General features: G+C 39.2%; 1 protein-coding gene and 1 pseudogene across 12 annotated transcripts in view; one reads left to right on the top strand and one right to left on the bottom strand.

Annotated features, from left to right (window-relative positions):
* The window catches only part of LOC118711856 (protocadherin gamma-C4), a 107,063-nt gene that overhangs the window by 34,740 nt on the left and 45,124 nt on the right, over nt 1-27,199 (top strand). Inside the window, exon 1 of one of the 12 annotated variants that reach the window (XM_036425293.2) lies at nt 1,499-4,606. The exons of 10 other annotated variants lie outside the window; for them this stretch is intronic. In XM_036425293.2, coding sequence (XP_036281186.1) covers nt 2,219-4,606 — 2,388 coding nt within the window. In that variant the 5' untranslated portion in view covers nt 1,499-2,218. Of the gene's footprint in view, nt 1-1,498; nt 4,607-5,000; nt 8,442-27,199 lie in introns of those variants that run through there. One more of the 12 variants, XM_036425289.2, reaches the window with a different exon arrangement.
* Nucleotides 12,037-12,460, bottom strand: LOC118711865 (annotated as a pseudogene).

Below are 27,199 nucleotides of genomic sequence, written 5' to 3'. Positions count from 1 at the left end.
GGCTGGTAATATGTTTAGATCCTGTTGATTATTTCAACTTTGTCTCATTGATTGATCCCAACAAAACAGACATGTTGACTGCCTTTTCTTCTTCTTCTTTTTTGATTGCCTTTTAATTACTAGACTCCCTTGTGAGAGGAAATGTAGAACACACTTTTTTTCTTAAGTTCTAGACATCTTTCTATTTCTACAATTAGTGCATTAGAGAGTTCTGAAGAAATAATTGATTTGTTGAACTGGCGCTATTTCCTTTTATTCTTTTATTTGTACTTTAGTGTGTGTTATAGATTTTAGTTTAATGTGAAGACACAGAAATGCTTAATGTTGATCCAGTGCTCCTCAGAAAGTTATTTTCAAATCTGTTAAACATGCCTATATTTTTCAGATTTATCCATATTGAATAGTTATGAATATAAGAGATGGAGTGGGTATTCCTCTAGATATTTTTGTTTGTTTTCAATATATCAGCAAATTGTGGACTCCCTCTTTATTTCCTTCATAAACTCATTTTGTATTATATCTGACTATACTCAGTTCTGATATTTATAACCAACTTGTTATTGAAGCCCTAGGAGTTACCTACTAACACGTGTGTTATCTGAAGCAAGGTCTAAGAAAATCTAGGAGAGGAGACCTATTTAGGGTATTAGACCACAGGAATCATCTCCATAATCACTAAGCTTCTCACCCTCACACCACTACTTCTAGATATTCTGTCCAAATTACTAGCATATTCATTTCCCTTTTCAGTTTTCCTTTCTCATTTTGGAGTTGGCCTTAGTAATTAACTCTACATAGAGTATCTAATGTTTAGGTGAAAAGAATTTCTACTGTAGGAAAGGAAAGTCTTACAACAAATGCCTCAATTTGTCTTGAAGTCAAGAAAATGTTAGTGTGTTTCGAGCATCTAGGATAAAATTATGCTGTGGAATTCCAAATTGAGAAAAAAGATTTAGCACATTTTACTTGAACTGAAGTTAGATTCACAGAAAGGATATGAGGTATTTTGCTGGAAGAGGGAGATGTTCCGTATTTTAAAAAATGTAGTCTAGTAGCCCTAGCCAGTGTGGCTCAGTTGGTTAGGCATCGTCCCCTGCACCAAAATGTTGCAGATTCCATTCCCATCTGGGCACATGCCTGGGTTTCTGGATCCCCAGTGGGGAGCATTCTGAGGGAGCTGATCTATGTTTCTCTTTCTCATTGATGTTTCTCTCTTTTCCTCTCCCTCTCTCTAAAATCAATAAAAATATGTTTTTAAAAATGTAGTCGGAACTAGTTAGGAGCTGGCAACCAAGATCTTGGAAAAGAAAAAGTTGGTTTTGAAACTTGAGATTAAGAAGGTTATTTTGACTCAGAGGTAGTAATAAAATGCAACATATGGTCCATTTAAATAAAAGGACAAATAAAAAGCCCTCACATTTCATGACACTAAATTCCTATGGTAACCTATTAGGGTATACTTTTATATTGTTTATTATGTAAGTGTAAAATACTTAATCCCTTTCACAAATCTTTTTTTTATAAGTAACAAGGAAGACTTGGTGTCATTAGCCATCCTTATCCTGAGTACAACCTATATAGCTTTACACTCTCCTCCAGTTTCCTGACAAATGGCGGAGGGAAATTAACCTGCACATAAGATTGAATCTAATACTAGGTGTCATTTCATGGCTGTCAAAATTCCCCCGTACCACTTGGGGGAGCTATTTTCTCACGTGGTCTTTGTTCTAAGTCAGAAGACTTTGCTTTGTCCTTCCAATATCTGCACTGCCTCTGATTTGAAAAAGACAAATTTTTATCAATGGTGGTTTTATGGTTCTTCTATGGGATCCCATCTCTAGGGAACTTTATTTTGAAGCAAACACTGGGAAACAGGCACTGGGAAACCAATTGCCTCCTTTCCTAGACATCAGTCCAACACAGCTATTGGTATACCGATTCTCATTATTTGCCAGGCTTCTGCCTGCAGTTTTCTAAGCAGACTCTGAGCGCCGCTGTTGGCCAACGTGCTGCAAGAGCTGGAGCCCAGGATTCACCGGGTGTTTTTTGTGTAGTCACAGAAGCAAGTAGAAAGGAGAGGGGCCCCGGACTCCGGCTCACTGTTCGGCAAATCTGATTCCGGAGTACCGACTGGGATGCCTGCAAACTGGGAGCCTTGAGTTTTCTCCGCGGTGGAAGTAGACATTTAAGCACAATTTGTAAAGAAAGCATCTTCTCAATGCCAGAGGCTGCAGCAGGGCTCAGAAGGATGGGAACGAGGGCGAAGAGGAGCAGGACCCCGCGGCGGTGGCAAGTACTCTTTCTCTTCCTGCTGCCTTTGTTCTGCGGGGCGCTCTCCGATCCGATCCGCTACTCTATTCCGGAAGAAATGGCTAGGGGCTCTGTAGTGGGGAATCTTGCTAAGGACCTGGGGCTGCGGGTACGAGATTTATCGACCCGCAACCTCAGAGTTAGTGCAGAGAAACAATACTTTGCCATAAACGCGGAGAATGGGAACTTACTTGTGAGTGACAGAATAGATCGGGAATCGCTCTGCCATCAAAACCCTTTGTGTGTTGTGCCCTTAGAGATTGTAGCAGAGAATCCTCTAAATGTTTTTCACATAAACGTGATGATAGAAGATATCAATGACAATCCACCTCATTTCCCCCAAAATAGCACTGTTTTACAAATCAATGAACTTGCAAGTCCAGGAACTCGGTTTGACTTGGAATCTGCTATAGATGCAGATGTAGGGCCTCACTCTCTCCAGAGTTACCAACTCAGCTATAATGAGCACTTTTCTCTGATGGTCAAGGATAAATCTGAAGGCAAGAATGCCCCAGAATTAGTGTTGGAAAGGCCCCTGGACCGGGAACAACAGAGCTCCCATCTCCTGGTCCTGACAGCGGCGGATGGAGGTGACCCGGTCAGAACCGGCACCACTCGAATTAGGATTGAGGTCACTGACGCCAATGATAACGCCCCAGTGTTCAGTCAGGATGTGTACAGAGTTAGCCTTCGAGAGAACTTGCCCTCGGGCACCTCTGTGCTAAAGGTGACAGCCACCGACCAGGATGAGGGCATTAATGCAGAGATCACGTACTCCTTCAGAATACTAGGGGATGTTGAAAATATGTTTATGCTAGACCATCAAAGTGGAGAAATTAAATCCAAAAACCCTTTAGATTTCGAAGTCAGTAGCAGTTATACCATAATCATGGAAGCCAAGGACGGCGGAGGCATGGCCACCAAATGCAAAATTATACTCGAAATTCTAGATGAGAATGACAATGCCCCAGAGGTGGTGTTCACTTCGGTGTCTAGTTCCATAACCGAGGATGCAGAGCGCGGAACGGTGATTGCTTTGTTCAAAACACACGATAAGGATTCCGGAGAAAACGGGGAGGTCATATGCCTCATAAAAGAGGAAGTTCCTTTTAGAATTCAGTCTTCCGCCAAAAATTACTACAAGCTGGTGACAGATGGGGCTCTGGATCGGGAACACATCCCGGAGTACAATGTCACTATCACAGCCACCGACAGGGGCAAGCCGCCCCTCTCATCCAGCAGAAGTGTCACCCTATACATCAGAGACATCAACGACAACGCCCCGGTTTTCCAGCAGTCAGCCTACCTGGTCCACGTGCCAGAAAACAACCCGCCAGGGGCCTCCATAGCGCAGGTCAGCGCCTCGGACCCCGACCTGGGACCCAATGGCCAGGTGTCCTACTCCATCGTGGCCAGCGACCTGGAGCCGCGGGCGCTGTCGTCCTACGTGTCGGTGAGCGCGCACAGCGGGGTGGTGTTCGCGCAGCGCGCCTTCGACCACGAGCAGCTGCGCGCCTTTGAGCTGACGCTGCAGGCGCGCGACCAGGGCTCGCCCCCGCTGGGCGCCAACGTGAGCCTGCGCGTGCTGGTGGGCGACCGCAACGACAACGCGCCCAGGGTGCTGTACCCGGCGCTGGGGCCCGACGGCTCCGCGCTCTTCGACACGGTGCCGCGCGCCGCGCAGCCGGGCTACCTGGTCACCAAGGTGGTGGCGGTGGACGCCGACTCGGGACACAATGCCTGGCTGTCCTACCACGTGCTGCAGGCCAGCGAGCCCGGGCTCTTCAGCCTGGGGCTGCGCACGGGCGAGGTGCGCACCGCCAGGGCTCTGGGCGACAGGGACTCGGCCCGCCAGCGCCTCCTGGTGGCCGTGCGGGACGGGGGACAGCCACCCCTGTCAGCCACTGCCACTCTGCTGCTGGTCTTTGCTGACAGCCTACAAGAGGCTCTGCCAGACCTCAGCGAAAGTCCTGAGCCCTCTGACCCCCAGGCTGAGCTGCAGTTCTATCTGGTGGTGGCCTTGGCCTTGATCTCAGTGCTCTTCCTCCTCGCGGTCATTCTGGCCATTGCTGTGCGCCTGAGACGCTCCTCTAGCCTGGCTACCTGGCGCTGCTTTCAGCACAGTCTTTGTACTAAGACTGGACCAGGGGTTTCTCCCAACTACAGTGAGGGAACCTTGCCTTATTCCTACAATCTACATGATGCCTCGGATTCTCAAAAAACAATGTTTAATTTTCTCTCTATGACGCCAGAAATCGTCCCGCCACAAGATCTTTCTAAGGAAGCATCCTTGATAGTAAGTGTCCCTGAGGAGAATAATAAGTTAAGCTCTAACTCTGTTGCTTCTACTCACAGGAGTTTTCAATGAATGCCTTTCATCTGCAAATAGTTTGCTTTAATTTTCTTTATTAACTACAAAGAGGAGAATGCATGAGAAAAGGCTTTTAAAGGGGGACTTAGGAATGATTTTATAATATTCCAGTACTCTTGCTAGGGATTCTTTGAATCTCAGTGAGTAGGTCAATTTTATGCCCTTTCTTTTCTCAAATCCACCTGTATATTTCTTCCCAATTTAAAAAAAAATATTATTTGATGGTCAGCCTGTCAAAGTGCTTATCCTCGGAATATAAATATTTACATTCATGAAGGCACAACAGTGAGAATTTTTCTTACATTTTAATGGGCTTCCAAATGTATTGCTAATAATTATCAGTAATTGGAATTAGGTTTGTTAACCAGAAAAAGGTAAGTGTATATTATTCTTTGGATCACTAATTTTCCTGCACATTCTTTTGGAATAGCATGGTTTAGTAGATTATAGAGTACTACCCTTATTTCTAGTAATTGCAAGTTGGAATGCTTCAGTTTTGTTCTAAAAATGTTAAATGGTAATGTGTATTCTATAAACGTCAAGTGATTTCCATAATGTGTACAATCACATTTCTAATTTTTACGTTTCCATATTATCATGAAAGCTTGGTTTTTAAATTTAAATGTCAACACCCTGTTTAAGCAGTTCTTTCATTTATAAAAATTTAAGAATCTATGAAAAATTTTGCCCCAACTTATAGATGCGTGAGGAATTTTAAACTATTCTATCATATGATTTCTCAACATGGAAAAGTCCTAGGGAGGTGTCCCATAGTAGGAATGTTGTGGGGGGGGGGGTATTGGTGATTTCAATGCAGGTACACTAAAATGAAGGAAAAAATTGCTGTGTATAGAAATTTCAACATTTAAAAGCTTGTTGGAATACCAGAATATGCCTACAGCTACAGAAAATAATCTTAGGAGAGTGGCCCTGTGTGAAAAGTTTTGATGGGGAAATAAAAAGAAGCTCCCTGAAGTTTCTATTAAAACAAACAAAAAAAATTGTCATTTTAATTGGCTTCACTGCCATCCCTATTTGAAGAACAGTAGGTGGAGCTATTTGAGGTCTGAAAACCAAAATTCTTTTCTCGGAGTTCAAGATTGTGCAGTAATTGGTTAGGACTCTGAGCGCCGCTGTTCACCAATCAGGGAGAGAAAAGCAGAGGGATCCTTCCTGCCGCTGTGCACGCGCCTGAAGCACAAAGCACCGACAGAACTAACCATCCCCTCCTGGACCGTGAGGAAACTGAACGGAGGGGCTCTGGTCCCCCAGCTGCGGGATTCCAGGGACGGACCTAGCGATCCTGACATCGACATAGTGCTCCAGGAAACTGACAATGATTCCTGTGCCACTGCACCAGGACTGCAGAGGGCTGGTCCTGCTGGGACTTCTCTTGGGGATTCTGTGGGAACCTGGATGCACCCAAATCCATTATTCGGTTCCTGAAGAGCTGGAAAGGGGCTCTAAGGTGGGCAACATCGCCAGGGATCTGGGGCTGGAGGCCTGGGAACTGCAGGAGCGCCGAGTCCGCATCGTCTCCGGAGGTAGGACGCAACTTTTCGCTCTGAATCCCCGCAGTGGCAGCTTGGTCACGGCGGGCAGGATAGACCGGGAGGAGCTCTGTATGGGAGCCATACAGTGTCAGCTAAACCTGGAGATCTTGATGGAGGATAAAGTGAAAATATACGGGGTGGTGGTAGAAGTGAGGGACATCAATGATAACGCCCCCTCCTTCCTGGAAGGTGAATTAGAAATTAAAGTGAGCGAAAACGCAGCCACTGGGATGCGGTTCCCCCTTCCCCACGCTTGGGACCCTGATATCGGGAGAAACGCTCTCCAGAGCTACGAGCTCAGTAACAATACTCACTTCTCCCTGGCGGTCCAAAGCGGAGCGGATGGGAACAAGTACCCTGAGCTGGTGCTGGAGCGCGCCCTGGACCGCGAGGAGAAGGCTGTTCACCACCTGGTTCTCTGGGCCTCCGATGGCGGCGACCCGGTGCGCACTGGCAGCGCGCGCATCCGAGTAACGGTCCTGGACGCGAACGACAACGCCCCGGCGTTCGCGCAGCCCGAGTACCGCGCGAGCGTCCCCGAGAGCGCGGCCGTGGGCACCACGCTGCTGCTGGTGAACGCCACCGACCCCGACGAAGGCGCCAATGCGGAAGTGACGTATTCCTTCCGCTATGTGGACAAGAAGGCGGCCCAGCTTTTCGAGCTGGATTGCAATTCAGGGGCAATTTCCACAAAGGGGGAGCTGGACCACGAGGAATCGGGATTCTATGAGATGGAAGTGCAAGCAACGGATAACGCGGGCTATTCCGCGGGAGCCAAAGTCTTGATCACGGTTTTGGATGTGAATGACAATGCCCCTGAAGTGCTTGTCACCTCTCTCTCCAGTACTATTGTGGAAAACTCTCCGAAAGGGACATTAGTCGCCCTCTTAAATGTGAATGACCAAGACTCTGGGGAAAATGGACAGGTGGTCTGTTTTATCCAAGAGAACCTGCCCTTTAAATTAGAAAAGTCTTATGGAACTTACTATAGTTTAGTGACAGACACGCTCCTAGACCGAGAACTGGTCGCTAGCTACAATATCACGGTGACTGCCACTGACAGAGGACGCCCACCCCTGTCCACGAAAACTCACATCTTCCTGAATGTCGCAGACACCAACGACAACCCACCCGCCTTCTCTCATGCCTTCTACACCGCCTATATCCCAGAGAACAACCCCAGAGGAGCCTCTGTAGTCTCCGTGACCGCCTACGACCCCGACTATGGAGAGAACGCCCAGGTCACCTACTCTCTGGTAGAAGACACTGTCCAGGGAGCTCCCCTGTCCTCTTACATCTCCATTAACTCAGACACTGGCGTCCTGTACGCGCTGTGCTCCTTCGACTATGAGCAGTTCCGAGACCTGCAGCTACAAGTGATGGCACAGGACAGTGGGGACCCTCCACTCAGCAGCAACGCGTCCCTGAGCCTGTTTGTACTGGATCAGAATGACAACACACCAGAGATCCTATACCCTGCCCTCCCCACTGATGGTTCTACTGGTGTAGAGCTGGCACCCCGCTCTGCAGAACTGGGCTACCTGGTGACCAAGGTGGTGGCGGTGGACAGAGACTCAGGCCAGAACGCCTGGCTGTCCTACCGCCTGCTCAAGGCCAGCGAGCCTGGGCTCTTCATAGTGGGGCTGCACACGGGAGAGGTGCGCACTGCGCGGGCCCTGCTGGACAGAGATGCGCTCAAGCAGAGCCTGGTGGTGGCTGTTCAGGACCATGGCCAGCCCCCTCTCTCAGCCACTGTCACCCTCACTGTGGCCGTGGCTGACAGCATCCCAGATGTCCTGGCCGACCTAAGTAGCCTTGAGTCTCCCGCCAACCCTGAGGACTCGGGCCTTACACTCTACCTGGTAGTGGCAGTGGCTGCAGTCTCTTGTGTCTTTCTCGCCTTTGTCATCGTGCTGCTGGCGCTCAGGCTGAGGCGCTGGCACAAATTGCGCCTGCTCCAGGCTCCAGGAAGCGGGTTTGCCGGCGTGCCCGCTTCCCACTTTGTGGGCGTGGACGGGGTGCAGGCATTCCTGCAGACCTATTCCCATGAGGTCTCCCTCACCGCGGACTCTGGGAAGAGTCACCTGATCTTCCCTCAGCCCAACTATGCGGACACACTCATCAGCCAGGAGAGCTGTGGGAAAAGCGAGCCTCTTTTGCCGTCAGGTGATTCAGTGTTTTCTAGAGATAATCATGCATTAATTCAGGTGAGTCCATATCAAATACTCTTCTCTGAGCTTTGAGCAATATATCTCTTATTATAGGTGATGAGTATGTATTGGGAATTTATAAAGCAGATACTAATAAAGTTATGTATACATGGCAGACACCAATGACAACCCCTCGCTTTCCCTCAGGCCTTCCCTCACACCTTATTTATAACAAATTTTCATGTACTTGTGTATGTTATATTAAAAATGAATATATTGCCGAAACTGGTTTGGCTCAATGGATAGAGCATCGGTCTTCGGACTGAAAGGTCCCAGGTTTGATTCCGGTCAAGGGCATGTACATTGGTTGTGAGCACATCCCCAGTGGGGGGTGTGCAGTAGGCAGCTGGTCGATGATTCTCTCTCATCGATGTTTCTAACTCTCTATCCCTCTCCCTTCCTCTCTGTAAAAAATCAATAAAATATATTTATTAAAAAATAAAAATGAATATATTATTCTACTTTATTTTTTAGAACATTTTTTATTAATTTCAGAGAGGAAGGGAGAGGTAGAGAAAGATAGAGGCATCAATAATGAGAGAGAATCACTGATTGGCTGCCTCATGCACACCCCACATTGGGGATTGAGCCTGCAATCCAGACATGTGTGCCGGGCTGTATCCACTTTATAAAATACTTGTTAAGAAACTGTCTAGTTTCACTAATTTAATTAACAAACTACAAAATTCTTCCTGCTTTTAATTGGTCTTATTTTTCATTGGCCATGCAAGAGTTTTATATTGAACATCTGATGCCAATTTATCTGATAAGAACGCAAATTCTTCTCAAGGAAGTAAATCTAATTTGATGAAAATGATATTTTAAATACATTTATAAATTGACTGACTTCAACTACACCTTACATGACAAATTCATAAAATGCATTTAGTTTCTTCTGGTCATTAGAGACACAAACATTTATACTTTCTCAGTGTGTTAAGTTATTTCATGGTTTCAAATCATTCTTGAGCTTCCAAATATGGTGAATTTATTTCTTACTTAAAACTTTCTCACTGAAATATGCAAATGCATAAGTGTTCTCATGAGGAAAAACTGAAGAGATGGGTTTTTTTTCACCCCCATTATAGATTTCGGGAATATAATGTCTGTATGTGTTTCCAGTTTAGATATTTCTTTTGCCCATTTTACCCACCCTGATTATTTTAATGATGACTTTGTGGAACACTAAGAGTTTACAAATTGTGTTTTGAGCACATTTTTCGGCACTTTGTTGGATTTGCAGTAGTAATTCTCTTTTCTTATGTTAAATTTCCCACAATGTTCACACTCACGGAATATTTTCTGGGGCATGCACAGATTCTAAATGTTTCCTGAAAAAAAAACAAAAAACCAAACGTATTCTTATTGTAGAATGTTGAAAAGAAATTGAATGCTTACATACTTATTCATAAGAAAACATTTCTGGAACCTGTGAGAAGCCTGATTTATTTTGGTTAGTCTGGAATAATGCAGGGAATAACTTCCTTCTTTTTTTCTTTTTTTTTAATTTGTTGCCTATCTACTTTAAAAAATACAATAGTTAATTAAACTCTAGACTTATAAAAGATATTGAAAAACATTTAGAGCCGAAACCGGTTTGGCTCAGTGGATAGAGTGTCGGCCTGCCAACTGAAGGGTCCCAGGTTTGATTAGGGTCAAGGGCATGTACCTTGGTTGCGGGCATATCCCCAGTAGAGGGTGTGCAAGAGGCAGCTGATCGATGATTCTCTCTCATTGATGTTTCTTTCTCTCTATCCCTCTCTCTTCCTCTCTGTAAAAAAATCAATAAAATATATATATTTAGAGAAAGAAAGAAAATCAAATGACCCTAGAATGAGACTGTTACTAAGATTCACATACAACTTTATGCTTCTTGACAACCAAGACAAAAAAAAAAAATCCAGAAATACAGTGTGGTTCTATTTGTGTATGATTTTTTAAAAGGGAGTTTTGAGTATGCAAGCTTTGTATAAACATTAACTTACAGATGGAATTTAAATAGCTTTCTAAGTAATTTTGAGGAGAATAGAGGGCAATGTCACTCCTGTAGTTTTGTAAAAGCTATCAAATTTTTTTTTATCACAGTGCCAGTTTTCATATGGTGGTCAATTCTGAAGGAAAGATGGAGCTCACAACAGAAATTATTTGGGAGGCTAACTAGTATTGTCCAAATATGCTGGCTTCTGTTCATTTTACCCGATTTAATGATAATCCTTAAGAGTAAGAGCAATGGTTAATCATGACCCGTAGGCTATATCTCAAGTATCGGTAATCTTAACTATGCTTCCAATTTGAGCTAATGGGCTTCATTAAATGGTTGTTGAGTGAATGAATGAACAAATGTATGCGCTCTGGGGATTACCTGATATCAGTATTCTAAAATGTAGTCTGATGGAAAAATAGCAGCTCTGCAACAAGGTAACTCCTAATGGTATCACCTTTGACAAGTTATTTAATCTCAGTTTCAACATAATGGGGATTACAATATATAATTTGTAAAATTGTGGTGAGGATTTATGATAACATATCATTGGTTCATAACATGCTTCATACGTAGTACCGTGTTTCCCCGAAAATAAGACATCCTCCGAAAATAAGACCTAGCGCAACTTTGGGAGAAAGAATTAATATAAGACATTGTCTTATTTTCGGGGAAACAGGGATGTACTTAATAGGCAGTAGCCATTTTTTTACATTGTTAATAAAAGGAGTCATGCTTTTAATGTCGGCACACTTAACATTCTTTTGGGAAAAGTAATAATCATGTGTGTGCTTCTACACATGGTACAAAGGGATAGTCTGTGGTGGAAGTAAAACATACTGTTCTAAAATTATTATGAAAGCTAATTCAAAAATCTTAAGTGCCTAGAAACATTCTTGACGGAAAAGCCCCTGTCTGTGGTCATAAAAGATAGGGAAAATACTTTATTGGGTGGGACAATTTTATGAGTGTTAAATTTTCTCTATCTGAACCATAGTGTACCCTAAACACGGAACATATTATTTAAATGGCTGATTTACCCCACTAGGATTGCTAGGATGACTTAACTGGAAAGTGGATTAGCAACCCTGAAAGTTGGAGTTGATTTTATTTGGACTGTGAGTTTAAGCTAATGGTATGCAGAATATTAACCCTAGCTTTAGGATATTTGTTGATAATTTCTCTGGTTCCAGCAATGAAATTATATCAAATGATAGAGGATGAGCTTTCTGTATACCAAATGGGAAGAGCTCTGGTATAGAAAATGTGAAGAAATTGCCATCAGATAGACCATAGACTCAAATAAAATAATTTATCTATATGCAAAAGAATCAGTACCTTCAAACTTTCTCATAGAGAAGTCATTAAAAGATCTACTCTGGTGTGGCCCGTGTGGCTCAGTGGTTGAATGTCTGCTTATAAACCAGGAGGACATGGTTCAATTCTGGTCAGGCTACATACCTGGGTTTCAGGCTCAATCTCTGGTGGAGGTCATGCAGGAGAAAGCTGATCTATGATTCTCTCTCATCATTGATGTTTCTCTCCCTCTCCCTTCCTCTTTGAAATAAAAAATTATTTTTTAAAGACCTACCCTGTAAATATTGAGGACAATATTAATTTACAATATCTTTTTTAAAAGTCATGTTTACTAATCTAGCACCATAATTCCAGTCTTAGGACCTTCCAAAGTGCTAGAAGGAGGAAGGGAAGAGGTGAGAATGTTGGGAAAGTAAGCACAGTTCTTAACTTGTGGCCCCATTTGTGTTCAAAGCAAATGCTGAGACTGAACAGAAGACAGAAGCTTTGGTTCTGATGTAAAGGAGGCTCTGGAGAAGAGCAGAGTCAGGATTTCCTGGAGCCAGTGCTGGAGTTGGCCTCATGAACTAGGGGGGTTCTTCTTGGCATTAATGTCCTTTTTAATTTCTTCAAGTTTTTTAGCCAGGTTTGGCATGTCCTAATTTTGGGCGAGACATATTCCAACCAGGTTTCTAAAAGTAAATCCAACCAGGAACTGGAGCATAATGTCATGAAGACGGCATGATGGGTGGTGGTACTAATAGCTCTGTGGGCCTATCTTTAAGTCTTAAGCATTTCACACAGTGGTTTACACACACCTTCTTAATACTCAATAAAAGGCTTGAGTTCAATGATTAGAAAGTGGTATCTGGGGAAAAAATGATTAAAAGTGGTCTATCCAATTATTTTACACGTGATTTCCCTCTATATTGGATTCCTAATAAGCTCTCTGACCTATCTGTACAAAGCTAAAGAACTGGGAATTTGTCAAAATTTTTAAGTCCATGAGATTTCCATGTAGTGACACTTCTTAGAAGCTTTCTATATGTTTGCAACTGAAGATTCGGCCAATAGTTTATCCTGAGACTGTGTTATATGAAAAAAATTCACCCCCAAGAGAGACTCAGCCTAAAAAATACTCTTAAACATCAGGAGGATGTAAAAATAAGTCATTGCTTTGACTTCATATACTGGAATTACTGAAGATATCAATTCCCAGGAATACTTAATCACATGAATAGACTGTACTACTGCCTTTCAACTTGCAAGTTCCAGTGAGAAACATCCGTTTCTCATTGCTCTCAACTCTTCAGAACCTCAAACTCTGATTTCTTCAGGCTACAATTCTAGAGTAAGGACTCAGAGCACTGCTACCAGCCGATGTGAAAACAATGATAAATGAGGAGTTTCCATAAGGAAATTGGATGACTTTCCTAAGCCAAAGATCTGAGCTTTATGTCCAAGGCTTATCCACTCAGAAGCTATGGGTTAATTAAGAAAATGGATACTTCACTCCAAGTGAAGAAAACAGAGACTTACTTGTGAGTAACAAGATGGACGTGGAGTGAATATGACGACATGCTCGAGTTTGTATCATGTGTTTAGAAACAATAGTTGAAAGTCCTTTAATTATTTTTCACATTACTATAAATATTCAATATGCAAATGATCCCCTAGTTCAGGAGGAGTATTTTTAAAATATATATTTTATTGATTTTTGTACAGAGAGGAAGGGAGAGAGATAGAGTTAGAAACATCGATGAGAGTCATCGATCAGCTGCCTCTTGCACACCCTCTACTGGGGATATGCCCGCAACCAAGGTACATGCCCTTGACCGGAATCGAACCCAGGACCTTTCAGTCCCCAAGCCAACGCTCTATCCATTGAGCCAAACCGGTTTCGGCAGGAGGAGTACTTTTAGTTACATATGTGAGTTGACCCAGCCTGGAGCAAAATTCACAATAGAATCTACAGAAGATCCTGGTGTTGGAAGCAATTCCTTTACAAAATTACTGCCTTCACAGTAACTCTATATTTGTCTTCAAGTAAAAGAAAACAACAATGGAAACAAACATACTGAACTTGTGTTAAAGAAGCTACTGGACCTGGAAAAGCAAAGCTCACATCACTTAACCCCGCAGCGTTAGATGGTGAGGATTACCTGGAAGCAACACAACTACAACATCCCCACCCCTCATTTTAGCCAGAATGTACACAGGGTCAGTCTTCGAGAAGCCATTTCCCAGCAGCCAGGGTGAGGGTGAGGGCCACTGACCTGGACGAGGGCCTCAGAGTGAAAATCAGTTATGCCTTTGCAGCCCAGAGTACCCATGTCCAGTTTGGCATTGATCACTATAGTGGAGGAATAAACACTTTAAGCACATTGGACTACGAAGAGATTCAAAAATATTCCATGGTTTCAGGAGCAGAGGGGAACTGGTTGTCCATTGCAGTTGAGATTAAAATTCTGGATGCTAATGACAAAGTCCCAGAAGTGATTTTTACTTCTATTTCCACAGTGATTCCTAAAGATTCTGCACCTTACCCAGTAATTGCTCTGTTTAAAACACAGGATCCAGATTTGGGAGAAAATGGAGAGATACAAGAAAATGCACCTTTCAGAATTTAATCTTCCATGAATAATTACTACAAGCTTTTAACAGATGGGGCCCTGGACCAGGAGTACAATGTCACAGTCATGACCATTAACAAAAGCAAGCTACCCTTCTCCTCCAGCAGAAGCATCACCTTACACTGGTGACATCAACAACAATGTGCTAGTTTTCCACCAGGCTGCCTATGTGGTCCATGTGGTTGAGAACAACCCTCCTGGTGCCTCCATTGCCTAATTCTGCACCTCAGACCCCAACGTGGGACCTGCCAGCCATATCTCCTCTTCCACTGTGGCTAATTCAAATGCTTAAAGTGAATTTGAACTAGAAGAATGCTGGATATGGACTGTTCCTTGTAATCAGGTGATTAAACAGTGGATCCAAGTAATGTTAGCATAGCTAACATTTTCACTGAACTTGCAGTTTACAAACACTTCAAAAATTATAGAATAACATTCACATATAAAATTCTCCTTTATATGTCACTGTCAGTGATTTAGAAGCTTGGAGTCTAAACTATAAAAACAAAAAAGAAAAGGAAAGGAAACAGTAACTTTTGGAAAGTGAAATTAGTTAAAGTGAATAATATGGGAATTGAAAAGAGTGGAAGGAGTATTACTGGTAAGATAATAGAAAGATAATGTTAGTAGTAAGAAGCATAAAAGTGTGTCTGATTAGTCATAGTAGTGTTCCATATTATTGTCCATTATGCAATGTCATTTTTTATTATAAATGCTACCTGGATGTTGGTCTCTAAAAGGAATTCAGCAAATCAGATAGTTTGGCATCTTCAATGTGGATTCTGATGCTCACCTAAAAACTTGGCTAAAGCTTGGAAACCAAGAATAGGCAAGCATCTCCACCAATATGTCACTTGGATGTATTGGCTTTATCTTGTGTAATACTTGCTCAGCAGTATTTTAGAGGGAGCAGTGACTATTCTTGGTGAGCAAAAGGCACGTAGATGATAACTATTGACTCTTCTATTTACCTTATTTAAAATTGACTTTTACATGTGGTATGAGGTAGCAATTCAATAAGGTAAGGGTTGAGGTTCTATTTTTCCATATGGATGCCCAGTTTTTACAGCAGCATATTTTGAAAATATTTTTCTTTTCCTATTGAATAGCTTTGGTAAACTTTTTGAAAATCATTTGATTGAGCCCTAGCTGATTTGGCTCAGTGGATAGAGCATAGGTCTGCATTCCGGGTTCGATTCCAGTCAAGGGTACATGCCCCAGTGCAGGAGGCAACTAATTAATGATTCTCTCTCATCATTGATGTTTCTATCTCTCCCTCCCCCTTCCTCTCTGAAGTCAATAAAAATATTTTGAAAAGAAAATCATTTGCTATAGGTGGGTCTATTTCTAGACTCTCTACCATGTGCCATTGGTCTATTGGTCTATCTTCTTGTCTTGACTATTGTCGCTTTATAGTAAGTCTTGAAGTCAGGTAGGTAAGTCTTCCAACTTTATTCTTTTTCAACATTGTTTTGACTATTCTTGGTTCTTTGTCTTTCCAAAGAAATTAAAATAATCTGTCACTTTCCAGAGGGGGAAAGCCTGCAATGATTTTGAATGAAGTTGCATTGAATCTATTCATTCATTAGGGGAGGGATCATCCTAACAATATTGAGGCATCCAATCCATGAGAGTAGTATATATTTCTAGTTACTTAGGTTTTCTTTAACTTCTTTTGACAATGTTTTATCATTTTCAGTGTAGATATCTTGAATGTCTTTCATTAACTTATTCCTATATACCTGAAGGTTCTGAATATTACTATATTATTTTCTGATTGCTCATTGCTAGTTGACAGAAAAAATGATATATTTTTGTATATTCCATATGCTTTTGAAGAACAAGAGGTACAGGGTGCTCTATTCTTATGCTGTACGAGACCCACATGTGAGAGGAGATAGTATAAACTTAAACCACCTCTACATAAGTCCAGGCTCCCATTCTCTGCAGTGTGTAAGTTCCGAAGAGCCCACCCCAAAACAAGAGCCTGTCCCAAGTCTAGTAGTGAGTGGTTCTTGCATGAATTTATTAACTGCTTGCTTTATGTAAGGCACTGTTCTAGGTGCCAAGGGTGCAGGAGTGACCAAGGCAGGTATGATTCCTGCCTTAATGGGCCACCATTCTAAGATATGGTCTTTTATAAGTCTAATAAATGCCACCTCAGAGAAAAACAAGGATGCTAGGAGAGTTTGTAACAGGGAGGCTTACCACAGTCCAAAGAGTCAGGAAAGGCTTCTTTCAGGAAGAGATATTTAGAGTGAGACCTAAAGGATGGATGAGTAGAAGTTAGCTAGGTAACAAGGAGATTAAAGAGGAAAATGTCAGGCAGAGGGAATAGCATATGGAAAGGTCATAAAAAATGAAAAGGTGATCAATTGAAAAGGGTTAGGGAGGCTAGAAATGGAAAATAAGTAGAGCCGTGTAAACTATATGAAATATCTTGGATTTTATTCTAAGTATGCTTGAACTGAGAAACTATTGAAAGGTTTTAAATAATACAGTGGCAATATATGACTTGAATTTTTAAAACATTACCCTGTCCGCTGTGAGGTGACTTGATTTATGAGGGTTATAAGTGGAAGTAGGGAGAACAGATGGGAGACTATGAAACATTCCTGGTAAGAAACAGAGTTGGAACAGGTTGAAAGGAAAGCAGTGAATATAGAAATAAATGGATGGAATGGAGAAATCGGTTCAACAAGCCAATAATGGAATGGCTGGAATGTACACTCCATGAGGGCAGGGAATACTTTGGTTATTATAGTCGCCAGTGTCTGGCAAGATCATTGCCTGGCAAGTGGTAAATCCTCAATAAAATATCATTGACTGAATAAATACCGTAGATGAAAGAGAAGAGGGATTGAGTCATTTCCAGGTTTCTGAATTTAGAAACTGGATGGACAAAGGTACCATTTCATAAAAAGTGAAAGACTAATGAAGGGTAGATTTCAGAGACATCAAGAGTTGAGTTGTAAACATGTTAAGTCTGAAATCCTGAAAAACGTCCAAGTACAGATATTAGGGGTATGGTTGGATATATGGTTAGCATTCTTTTACTCTGATTTCTTCCATTGTGAAAATCCCTTCAGATAGGTAGATACTTACTAGAATGAGCATGATAATATTCCTAATAGCTCTACACTGGTGTTTTGGGGATCATGGCATAACTACCCATGTTTTATTTTTCTTCCTGATCTCCTATTAAAAACATCCAACCTGGCTGGTGTGGCTCAGTGGTTGAGCATCAACCTATGAACCAAGAGGTCAAGGTTAGATTCCCCAATCAGGGCACATGTCAGGGTTGTGGGCCTGGTCCCCAGTGTGGGGCATGCAGGAGGCATCCAATCAACGATTCTCTCTCATCATAGATGTTTCTATCCCTCTCTTCCCCTCTTTGAAATCAATAAAAACATATTTAAAAAAATAAAACACATCCAGCACCTGCAGAATCTCACTGTTTCTAATTCTTGCTCACCACACTCTTCAGACTGGTCCTGGTTCTTTTCTGCCTCTGGAATTCTGTTTGGGTTAAAACTTATCAGGCTTTTTAATTTGTTATCATTTAATTTTCTTTTACTTGTTTGTATGTTTTCCATGGAAATATTTAAGCTCAGTTTCTCTTCACCATCTATTTTTGACTTACAAACAATAACATTTTAGATAAATGTTTAGGATAAAAATGCATAGTAATAATAATAAAATTGTTGGAAGATTGTATACCAATGCACACCTTAAACATAGACTCCTCAGTAATCATATTAAAAATATACTACTGTTTGTTCTATGACTTTATTCTGATATATATTTGTTTCTTCATCAATGTGTTCACTCTGTTTCCCCAACAAGAATATAAACTCCTTGCCGAAACCGGTTTGGCTCAGTGGATAGAGAGCATCAGCCTGCGGACTAAAAGATCCCAGGTTCGATTCCGGTCAAGGGCATGTGTCTTGGTTGAGGGCACATCCCCAGTGGGGAGTGTGCAAGAGGCAGCTGATTGATGATTCTCTCATTGATGTTTCTAACTCTCTGTCCCTCTCTCTTCCTCTTTGTAAAAAATCAATAAAATATATATTTAAAAAAAGATAATAAACTCCTTGATGGCCAAAAATTTTTTTTCATGCTATATTTTAAGGCCTAGAACAGTGCTTGATATTATTAAGTTCTAAATATTTCTTGAATTAATTAACTCAGTAATTAATTTAGGTTTAAACCAGTAGTGTGGTAGAACTTCTAACATACCTACCAAATAATGGCAGAACTTCTTTTCCCTTAGGGGGGACAGAAATTTTCCATATTTTGATAAAGATGTGGATAATATAGATGTATATATTTGCCAAAACACATTGAGTTCAATACTGCAATTAAAAAAATAAAACATCAAATTCCCTCTACATCCTCATATTGCCTCCAGAATCATCCCCAAGAAGTCACTACTGTTAATATCTGATTATTATAAGCATTTTTGTATATATAAAAGTAGGTGGTTGTTTTTTTTGTTTTTTTTTTGGCACACTAGGGATCATTTTATAGTATATACAGAATGTCCCCCAGAATGTATACACACATTAATAGCTGATAGCTCAGTTTTGAAAATGAAATGTATCATAATAAACACTGCCTTTATAATTATTTAAAGTATGTGTCTGCATTTTTTTGGGACACCCCATATATTGTTCTGCAACTTGCTTTTCCCAGTTAATAATATCTTAGGGACATCTTTTCATTTGCATCTTTATAGGTCTGCCATCTACCTCAATCTTAGTAATTTCCTTTAGGATAGGAAACACATTTACATGATTTGAAAATCAAGACAATATAATAGATATATATTATCTCATTCTCATTCCTGTCTAACTTCTTTTTGACCTCTGTTTCCTTCTGCCTCCTATGTAAACATTTTATTAATTTCTTATTTTTTTAGCATTTCTTTATGCAAATATGGGCAAATATAGATATAATTTTTATTTCCTCACTTTTCTTATAAAAAAGATAGCATACTATACACTGTCCTATATCTTGCTTTCTTCACTTTACAATATATACTTTAAAAACATTTCCATTGTAATACATAAGAAAGCTATTTTTTTAAAAGCCACTTAGAATTCCAATGTGATATTAATAGGTCTCCTGATTAGTAAATTGATATTTGGGTTGTTTCCAATCATTGATTATTCCAATCAAATGCATTCAATAGCTTTGTACCTGCACTATATTACATATATGCATTATATCTGTGGGATGAATTCCCAGAAGTAAAATTTCTGAGTCAAAGAGTAAATAGGTTTGTAATTTTGATAGGTATCTCATAGCAAGTTCTATTTTTAACTTTCCTTTTTGAAAATATTTAAAATTTACAGAAGGGTTGCAAGAATTGTGCAAAGAACAATATATCCTTCATCCAGATACAGCTATTGTTAATATTTTGTATTTTGTTATATTACCTTTATAATCCCTCTTTTTCATTCTCTTTATAATTTTTATATATATTTGTGTGTTTACACATGTGTATAAGTATTTCTGTGTGTGTACTAGAGGCCCCGTGCACAAAATTCATGCACTGGATGGGGGAGGGTCCCTCAGCCTGGCCTGTGCCCTCTCCCAGTTCAGGGGATGTCCACCTGCCAGCTTAGGGCCCAAGCTGGCAGGCAGACATCCCTCTCACAGTCAAGGACCCCTTGTTCCTTACCGTCCACCTGCTTGCTGCTCTCTACAACTTTGCTCACTGTTCCTTAGTGCTGCTGCAAAGACTCCTGCCACCACCACTGCACTGGCCAGCCGTGAACCGACTTCTGGCTGAGTGGAGCTTCCTGTGGAGCGCACTGACCACCAAGGGGCAGCTCCTGCATTGAGTGTCTGCCGCCTGGTGATCAGTTCATAGTGACTAGTCATTTCATTGTTTGGTTAATTTGCATATTAGGGTTTTATTATGTAGGATTTGAAAGTAAGTTGTAAGCTTGATGTCTCTAATCCTAAACACTTTATTGTGAATTTCTTAAGAACAAGGATATTCTTTCAAGTCCAGGATCATGCATTGTACTTAGTTGTCATGTCTCTTTAGGTAACTTTAATCTAAAACAGTTCTTCAGCCTTGCTTTGTCTTTTATGAAACTGATATTTTTAAAAGACTATAAGCCATTTATTTTCCAAGATGCCCTTAATTCTAGTTTGTTTTATGCTTCTTTGTGATTATATTTAAACTAGGCATTTTTAGTAGCATATAAATTACCCATTATTGTGTAACAAATTACCCTAAAACTTGGTGGCTTAAAACAATAATCATCTCATTTATTTTGTGGGTCAGGAATATGGCTATAGCTTAAACCAACAATTTATTATCTCATAGGTTTTGTGAGTCAGTAATCTGGATGCCTCTGCCTCAAAGTTTCTCACAAGGCTATAATCAAGGTGTCTGCTAGGGCTGTTGTCTTATCTGAAGGCTCGACTGAGGGAGGAGCTACTTCTAAGCTCTTAAATAGTTATTGGTGAGATTCAGTTCTTCATGGTTGAAATAAAGGCCCTAGTTTATTTTTTTAAATAATTTTTTTATTGATTTCAGAGAGGAAGGGAGAGGGAGAGAAAGAGACAGAAACATCAATGATGAGAGAGAATCATTGATTGGCTGCCTCGTGCATGCCCTATACTAGGGATCTTGAACCTACAACCTAGGTATGTGTTCTGTCCAAGAATCAAACTGTGACTTTCTGGTCATAGTCGACTCTCAAACACTGAGCCTCATTGGCTGGGCAGGGCTCTAATTTCTTGCAGGCTGTTAGCTGAAGACCTACCTCAGTTCTTTGCCATGTGGAGCTCTCCATGGCAGCTCAAAATATAGCATCTGGTTTCTATCAGAGAAAGTAAGGGAGACAGAGAGGAAACAAGATAGAAGCCACATTCTTTTTGTAAACAATTTAGAAAGTGACATAATGTTACTTTTGCTAAATTCAGTTCTACTTGATTCAGCCCACCCTTAAGGGGGGACAATTTTCTAACTCCACTTATAATATTTTATTCTATATTTATTATAATAGTTAGCATTATACTGTAAGGAAGAGCTTTCTCTTATTTTTTATACATTCATTTTATGGCTCACGTATGTGTGTTTTTCCCCAATGAATTATTTTTCATTATTGCCACTATTTGTTTTCATGCCAAGTTATTCTAGATATACTTTATTTTAGATTTAGATTGATTTTGTACTAAACTGGTTTTGCCAGTAAGAACCTCTTTAAGCTGGTTCCTGTGTCTTTTTGTTATACCTCTATCATTTTATTGAGGACTTTATTACTTTCTTACACATTCCCTGCGCCACTCATGAAATGAACCATTTACCCATAAACCTTGCTCCTTTTCAGTAGGGAATAGTAGAAACTTAGAAAGTTAGCTCTGGTTGCTAGGTGTATGCATGGCTAATGGCTGTGACTATATCTAGGCCTTTTCAGCAGACAGAATGGGGAACACACACATACAAATGCATACCATCACATTCACACCTTCAAAAGCATGGATTCACATTAATACCTCCAATTCAGTTTCTTCCTAGCCTCTCCCCTTTCCATCTTTGTATTTTCCTTTCTAGCAGTGAGGACTCTAGTTCCCAACATTATGAATATATTTACTTAGTCCTAAAATACACAGAAAGTAGTTTCAAGAATTGCTAGACCCATAACAAAGTGATTTCAAGATTTGCTTGCCATTATCTTTTAAACTGATTGTTTAAGTGCTTTGTTCAAAGTTATTTGCAGTATTATGTTATCATTTGAGGTTCTTAGTTTCTATTATATGAGATTTTTAGAGTTTTTCTACACCCTAAAATTAACTAGAGTTTTGATTAGTATTCTTTCTTGAATATATAAAATATTAACATAGTTAAAGTTAAACAATCTTAAAGTATATTCAGAAAACTGTCACTCCTTCCCTATCTCCTCTGCCTTATTCATAGCATCCACTATAGATAACCTATTTCATTACTTTCTGGTTTATCCTCCTTGTGTTTCTTTTTTGCAAGAATAAAATCACATATATTTATATATTCTTCTTTCTTACAAAAGGTAATATACTATCCAAGCAGCTCTGGCTTTGAATAGTTACGGTATGTACAAATTTCAGTTACCACGGTTTAAATAATACCAGTCTCCTAAAAATAGTTCAGACTTCAGTTATTGTGGTATATAAACTGACTAATGGCATAAAGTACAAATTTCATTGTTAGCCCTTCAGTCCACAGATTACTTTGCAAATAAAGGTATTTAACAAATCACAGGGCTTCTTTCAGTCTGTTAGTGTTTTCAGTTTGCATCTGAAACTAAGTTCATGCACAAACAGAAGAGCATGTAGTTATATTGACTTCTTGTCCCCCAGTGATAAACCCACATGAGGTTTTGTCAAAATGTATAGGGGATTTGAGCAACAACAAAGGAAGTGCAGTCAAGAAACAAAAGTGATAATGCTGTCAGTGAAATTTGAATTAAACATAAGTGGAGTTATCAAAGTAAAAGCTGACTATGGAATGTTGATGCTGCAGCCTTTGAGAGTCTCTAGCCATGCAGCCAAAGGAGCTTAGTAAAGGTGAACTTAATAACATGGGTGAGGAAAGTGGTTGTGATGAAGAAGATGAAGACATCATAGAAAAAATGGCAACATCAAAATGCACAAAATTGTAATTCAGAAATGTTTCATGCTATTGGAAGTTGATCCAAACTTCTAAAGGAGTATGACAATTTGCCAAGGTATAGAAAGAATGCTTGTTCCATATTGTAAATTATAGGATAAGAAGAAGCTAAATCTTCTTCTTAATAAGTTTCTTACAAAGAAATAAAACCCTTTAATCCTCAGGGGTTCTAATATTTTAGATTATAATATACTAAATAAATATTTTATTATATTTTACTTCCCTATAAGAGAGATTTTCATGTTTTCATAAAAATTTTTAAAGGCCATGCAACAATCATAATTTCCCCCACAATTAAGATCACTTTACAGTTTCAGCTTGCACAATCATATTTACAGTCTGCACTATCATGAAAAGAGAGAAATGCATATTTTGTACTTTGCTTTTTTTTAAAAAAAATTAATCAGTTTTATTGCAGTATAATTTATATATAATAAAATGTACCTATAAAAATTATACAGCTCAATGAATTTGACAAATATTTGCACCTGTGTAACCACCACTACAATTAAAATATAGACCCTTTCTATAACTTTTAAAAATTCTCTCATGTGCAATCACAATCAATTCCCCACATCTCTGGCTCCAGGAAACTACTGGTTTGCTTCCTGTCACTATAAATTAGTTTTGCCTCTTTCAGAATTTCATCTAAATGGAATCTTACAACATGTGCTCTTTTTGTGTTTGCTTCTTTTGCTCAACATATTTTTGAAATTCACATTATTGTATGTATTAGTAATTTGTTCCTTTTTATTGCTGAGAGGTATTGTAGGTATTGCACTGTACAGATATATCACCATTTGTGTAGTATTCACCTGTTAGTAGATATTTGGATTGTTCCCAGTTTGGTGTTATTCTGAATTAAGATGATATGAACATTATGTACAAGTCTTTTGTGGGAATATTTTTTTTAGTTCTTAAATAAGTATCTAAAAGCATAATTTCTGGGTAATATAGTATGGGAAGTATATATTTAGCTTTATAAGAAGCTGCAAAACTATTTTTTAAAGTGGTGATATCACTTTACATTTCCATCAGCAGTGCATGAGAGTTTCATTTGATCCACATCTCCCCAATGCTTTCTGTTGCCAAACTTTTTAATTTTAATCATTCTAGGAACTCTCATTGGGGTTTAATTTGTGTTTTCTTGTTGACTAAATATATTGAACATCTTTTCATGTGCTTATTGGCTATTTTTATATCTTTCTTGAAGTCTGTTAAGATCTTTTATCCATTTTTGAGTTATTTATTATATTAAAATTAAGTTATGAGAGTTTTAAAAAATACATTCTGGATATGAATTCTTTGTCACATATGTGTTTTGTGGATATTATGGCTTGTCTTAAAGATGTTTGACTTTTCCTTTTCTTTTTTTAAAAATATATTTCTTTATTGATTTCAGAGAGGAAGGAAGGAGAGAGAGATAGGAACATCAATGATGAGAGAGAATCATTGATCAGCTGCCTTTTGCACACCCCCTACTGGGGATCAAGCCCGCAACTTAAGCATGTGCCCTTGGCCGGAATCTAACTTGACTTCAGTCCGCAGGCTGACACTCTATCCACTGAGCCAAGCCAGCTAGAGCTGACTTTTTCTTTTCTTATTAATGTCTTTTGAAGAATAGAAATTGTGATTTTGATAAAGCTCAATTTATTCATTTTTTTTCCTTTATAGTTTTTGTTTCTTATACTCTATTTAATAAGTCTTTGCCTGTTGTAAGTTCTGTTGATTTTCTCCTTATTTTCTAGATTTTTTATAGTTTTACTACTTATAATTTGGTATATGAACCATTTTGAGTTGATGCTTGTGTATGATATGAAGGTTCCTATATTTCCAAAGGAATATCAAGCTATGCCTTTGGAAAATTTGCTGAGAAGATTATTCTTCCCCATTATTAAAATTACTTGGCACCTAACTCAAAAATATGTGTCTTTTTTGGGAATCTATATTCTAACACCTTTATATCGGTAGCATTATAACAAAGTCTTAAAGTGAGGTAGTGTTAGTTCTCCAACTTTGTTTTCCTTTTTCAAAACTGTTTGGTTTTCTAGCTCCTTTAATTTTCATTTAAATTTTGGTATCATGCTATCATTTTCTTTAAGAACAAAAGGTTGTGCCCTAACCAGTTTGGCCCAGTGGATAGAGCGTCAACCTGCGGTCTGAAGGGTCCCAAGTTCTGTACCTTGATTGTGGGCACATCCCCAGTGGGGAGTGTGCAGGAGGCAGCTGATCAATGTTTCTCTCTCATCAATGTTTCTAACTCTCTCTCCCTCTCCCTTTCTCTCTATAAAAATCAATGAAATATATATTTTAAAAAACAAAAGAGTTGCATTGATTTTATAACTTCAACTTAGAAAAACTAATGATATTATTTAATTTTTCAATCCATGAACATGGTATATATCTTCATTTACATAAGCACTTTCATTTCTCTAAGCAATGTTTTGTGTTTTTCAATGTGCAGGTCTTCTGTATGTTTTGATAAGTTCACTACTTATTTATTTAATGTTTTCTACTATTCCGAATGGAATCAAAATTTTTCATTTTCTAATTGATCATTGCAACTATATAAAAATACAATTTATTTTTAATTTAATTTATTGAGGTAACCTTGGTTATATTGATCTTCTTTAATGGGTCCTTAATAAATTGATTTATGCCGAGACCGGTTTGGCTCAATGGATAGAGCGTCGGCTTGGGGACTGAAGGGACCCGGGTTCGATTCCGGTCAAGGGCATGTACCTTGGTTGCAGGCATATCCCCAGTAGGGGGTGTGCAAGAGGCAGCTGATCGATGACTCTTTCTCATCGATGTTTCTAGCTTTCTATCGCTCTCCCCTCCTCTCTGTACAAAATCAATAAAATATATTTAAAAAATAAATAAATAAATAAATAAATTGATTTATGAGTACTAATAGTAAGGTTTTGGGTTTTTTTGTTTTGTTTTGTTTTGTAGATCCTTTAGGATTATTTACATGCACAACAAACATGTTTTCTGCACACACAAAAAATACTGGTTTTTTTTCTTTCTTTCCAATTTGTATGCCTTTTCTTTCTTTTATTTACCTTGTTGCATTAGTTAGAATTTTCCGAGCAAAATCAAATAGAAATGGTGAGAGTGGACATTCTTGTCTTGTTTCTAGTCACCATTAAGTTTCCATAAATACATTTTAGCAAATTGAGGAAATTTCCTTTATTTCTGGTTTGTTGATAATTTTTGTCATTAATGAGTGATAAATTTAGCCAAATGCTTTTTTGCATTTATTGAAATGACCATGTAACTTTTCAATTTTAATTGTTAATATGATAAATTACACAGGTTAAGTTTTAAATGTTTCATCAACTTTGCAAGTTTTAAATATATCCTACTTGGTCATCATATTCCAGCCTTTTTATTTTTTTCAACCTTGTTATATCATTGGATTTAGTATGCTAATATTATTAAAATATTTTGCATGTATGTTTATGAAGGATGTTGGTCTGTAGTTTACTTTTCCTATAATTTCTTTGTCTCATTTTGTTATTAGAGTAACAGCTTTTGGTTTCATTGATTTTTCCGATTTGTCCATTTCATTAATTTCCACTCTCATTTTTATTATTTCTATCCTTCCACCATATTTTGTCTATTATCTATCGATGGACATTTGGGTTGGTTCCATCCTGGGGCTATTGTAAAAATGTTGCCATGAACATTCGCTGCAAGTCTTCTTATGGACAAATGTTTTCATTTCTTTTGGGTACATACCTAGGAGCTCAATTTCATTGGTTTCTGTGCTTGTGTTTATTATTTCTTTGTCTATGCTTGCTTTGGGCTTATTTTGCTCCTCTTTTCATAATTTCTTGAGATGTATATGGTTTATTCATTTGAGACTTTTTCTTTTATTGTTAGTGTTATGCACTTACCTCTCAGGACTACTTTAGTTGTATTCCATAAATTTTGATAAGTTGCATTTTCAGTTCAGTGTATTTTTTCAGTTTCCTTAGAGACTTACTCTATGAACCATGGATTATTTAGAAATGTGTTGTTTTATTTCTAAGTGTTTAGAGATTTTCCTGTTATCTTTATGCTTTTTATTTTAATTCCAGGATGGTCAAGGCATATATTCTGTGTGATTTTCATTCTTTTGAATTTGTTGAGATGTGTTTTCTGACTCTGGATTTGATTATAATATGTCCTG

Source organism: Pipistrellus kuhlii, unplaced genomic scaffold (assembly GCF_014108245.1).
Source record: "Pipistrellus kuhlii isolate mPipKuh1 unplaced genomic scaffold, mPipKuh1.p scaffold_m20_p_8, whole genome shotgun sequence".
Lineage (NCBI taxonomy): Eukaryota > Metazoa > Chordata > Mammalia > Chiroptera > Vespertilionidae > Pipistrellus > Pipistrellus kuhlii.
The sequence above is the reverse complement of the archived record's forward strand: the minus strand, read 5'-3'. Positions and strand labels throughout refer to the sequence as shown.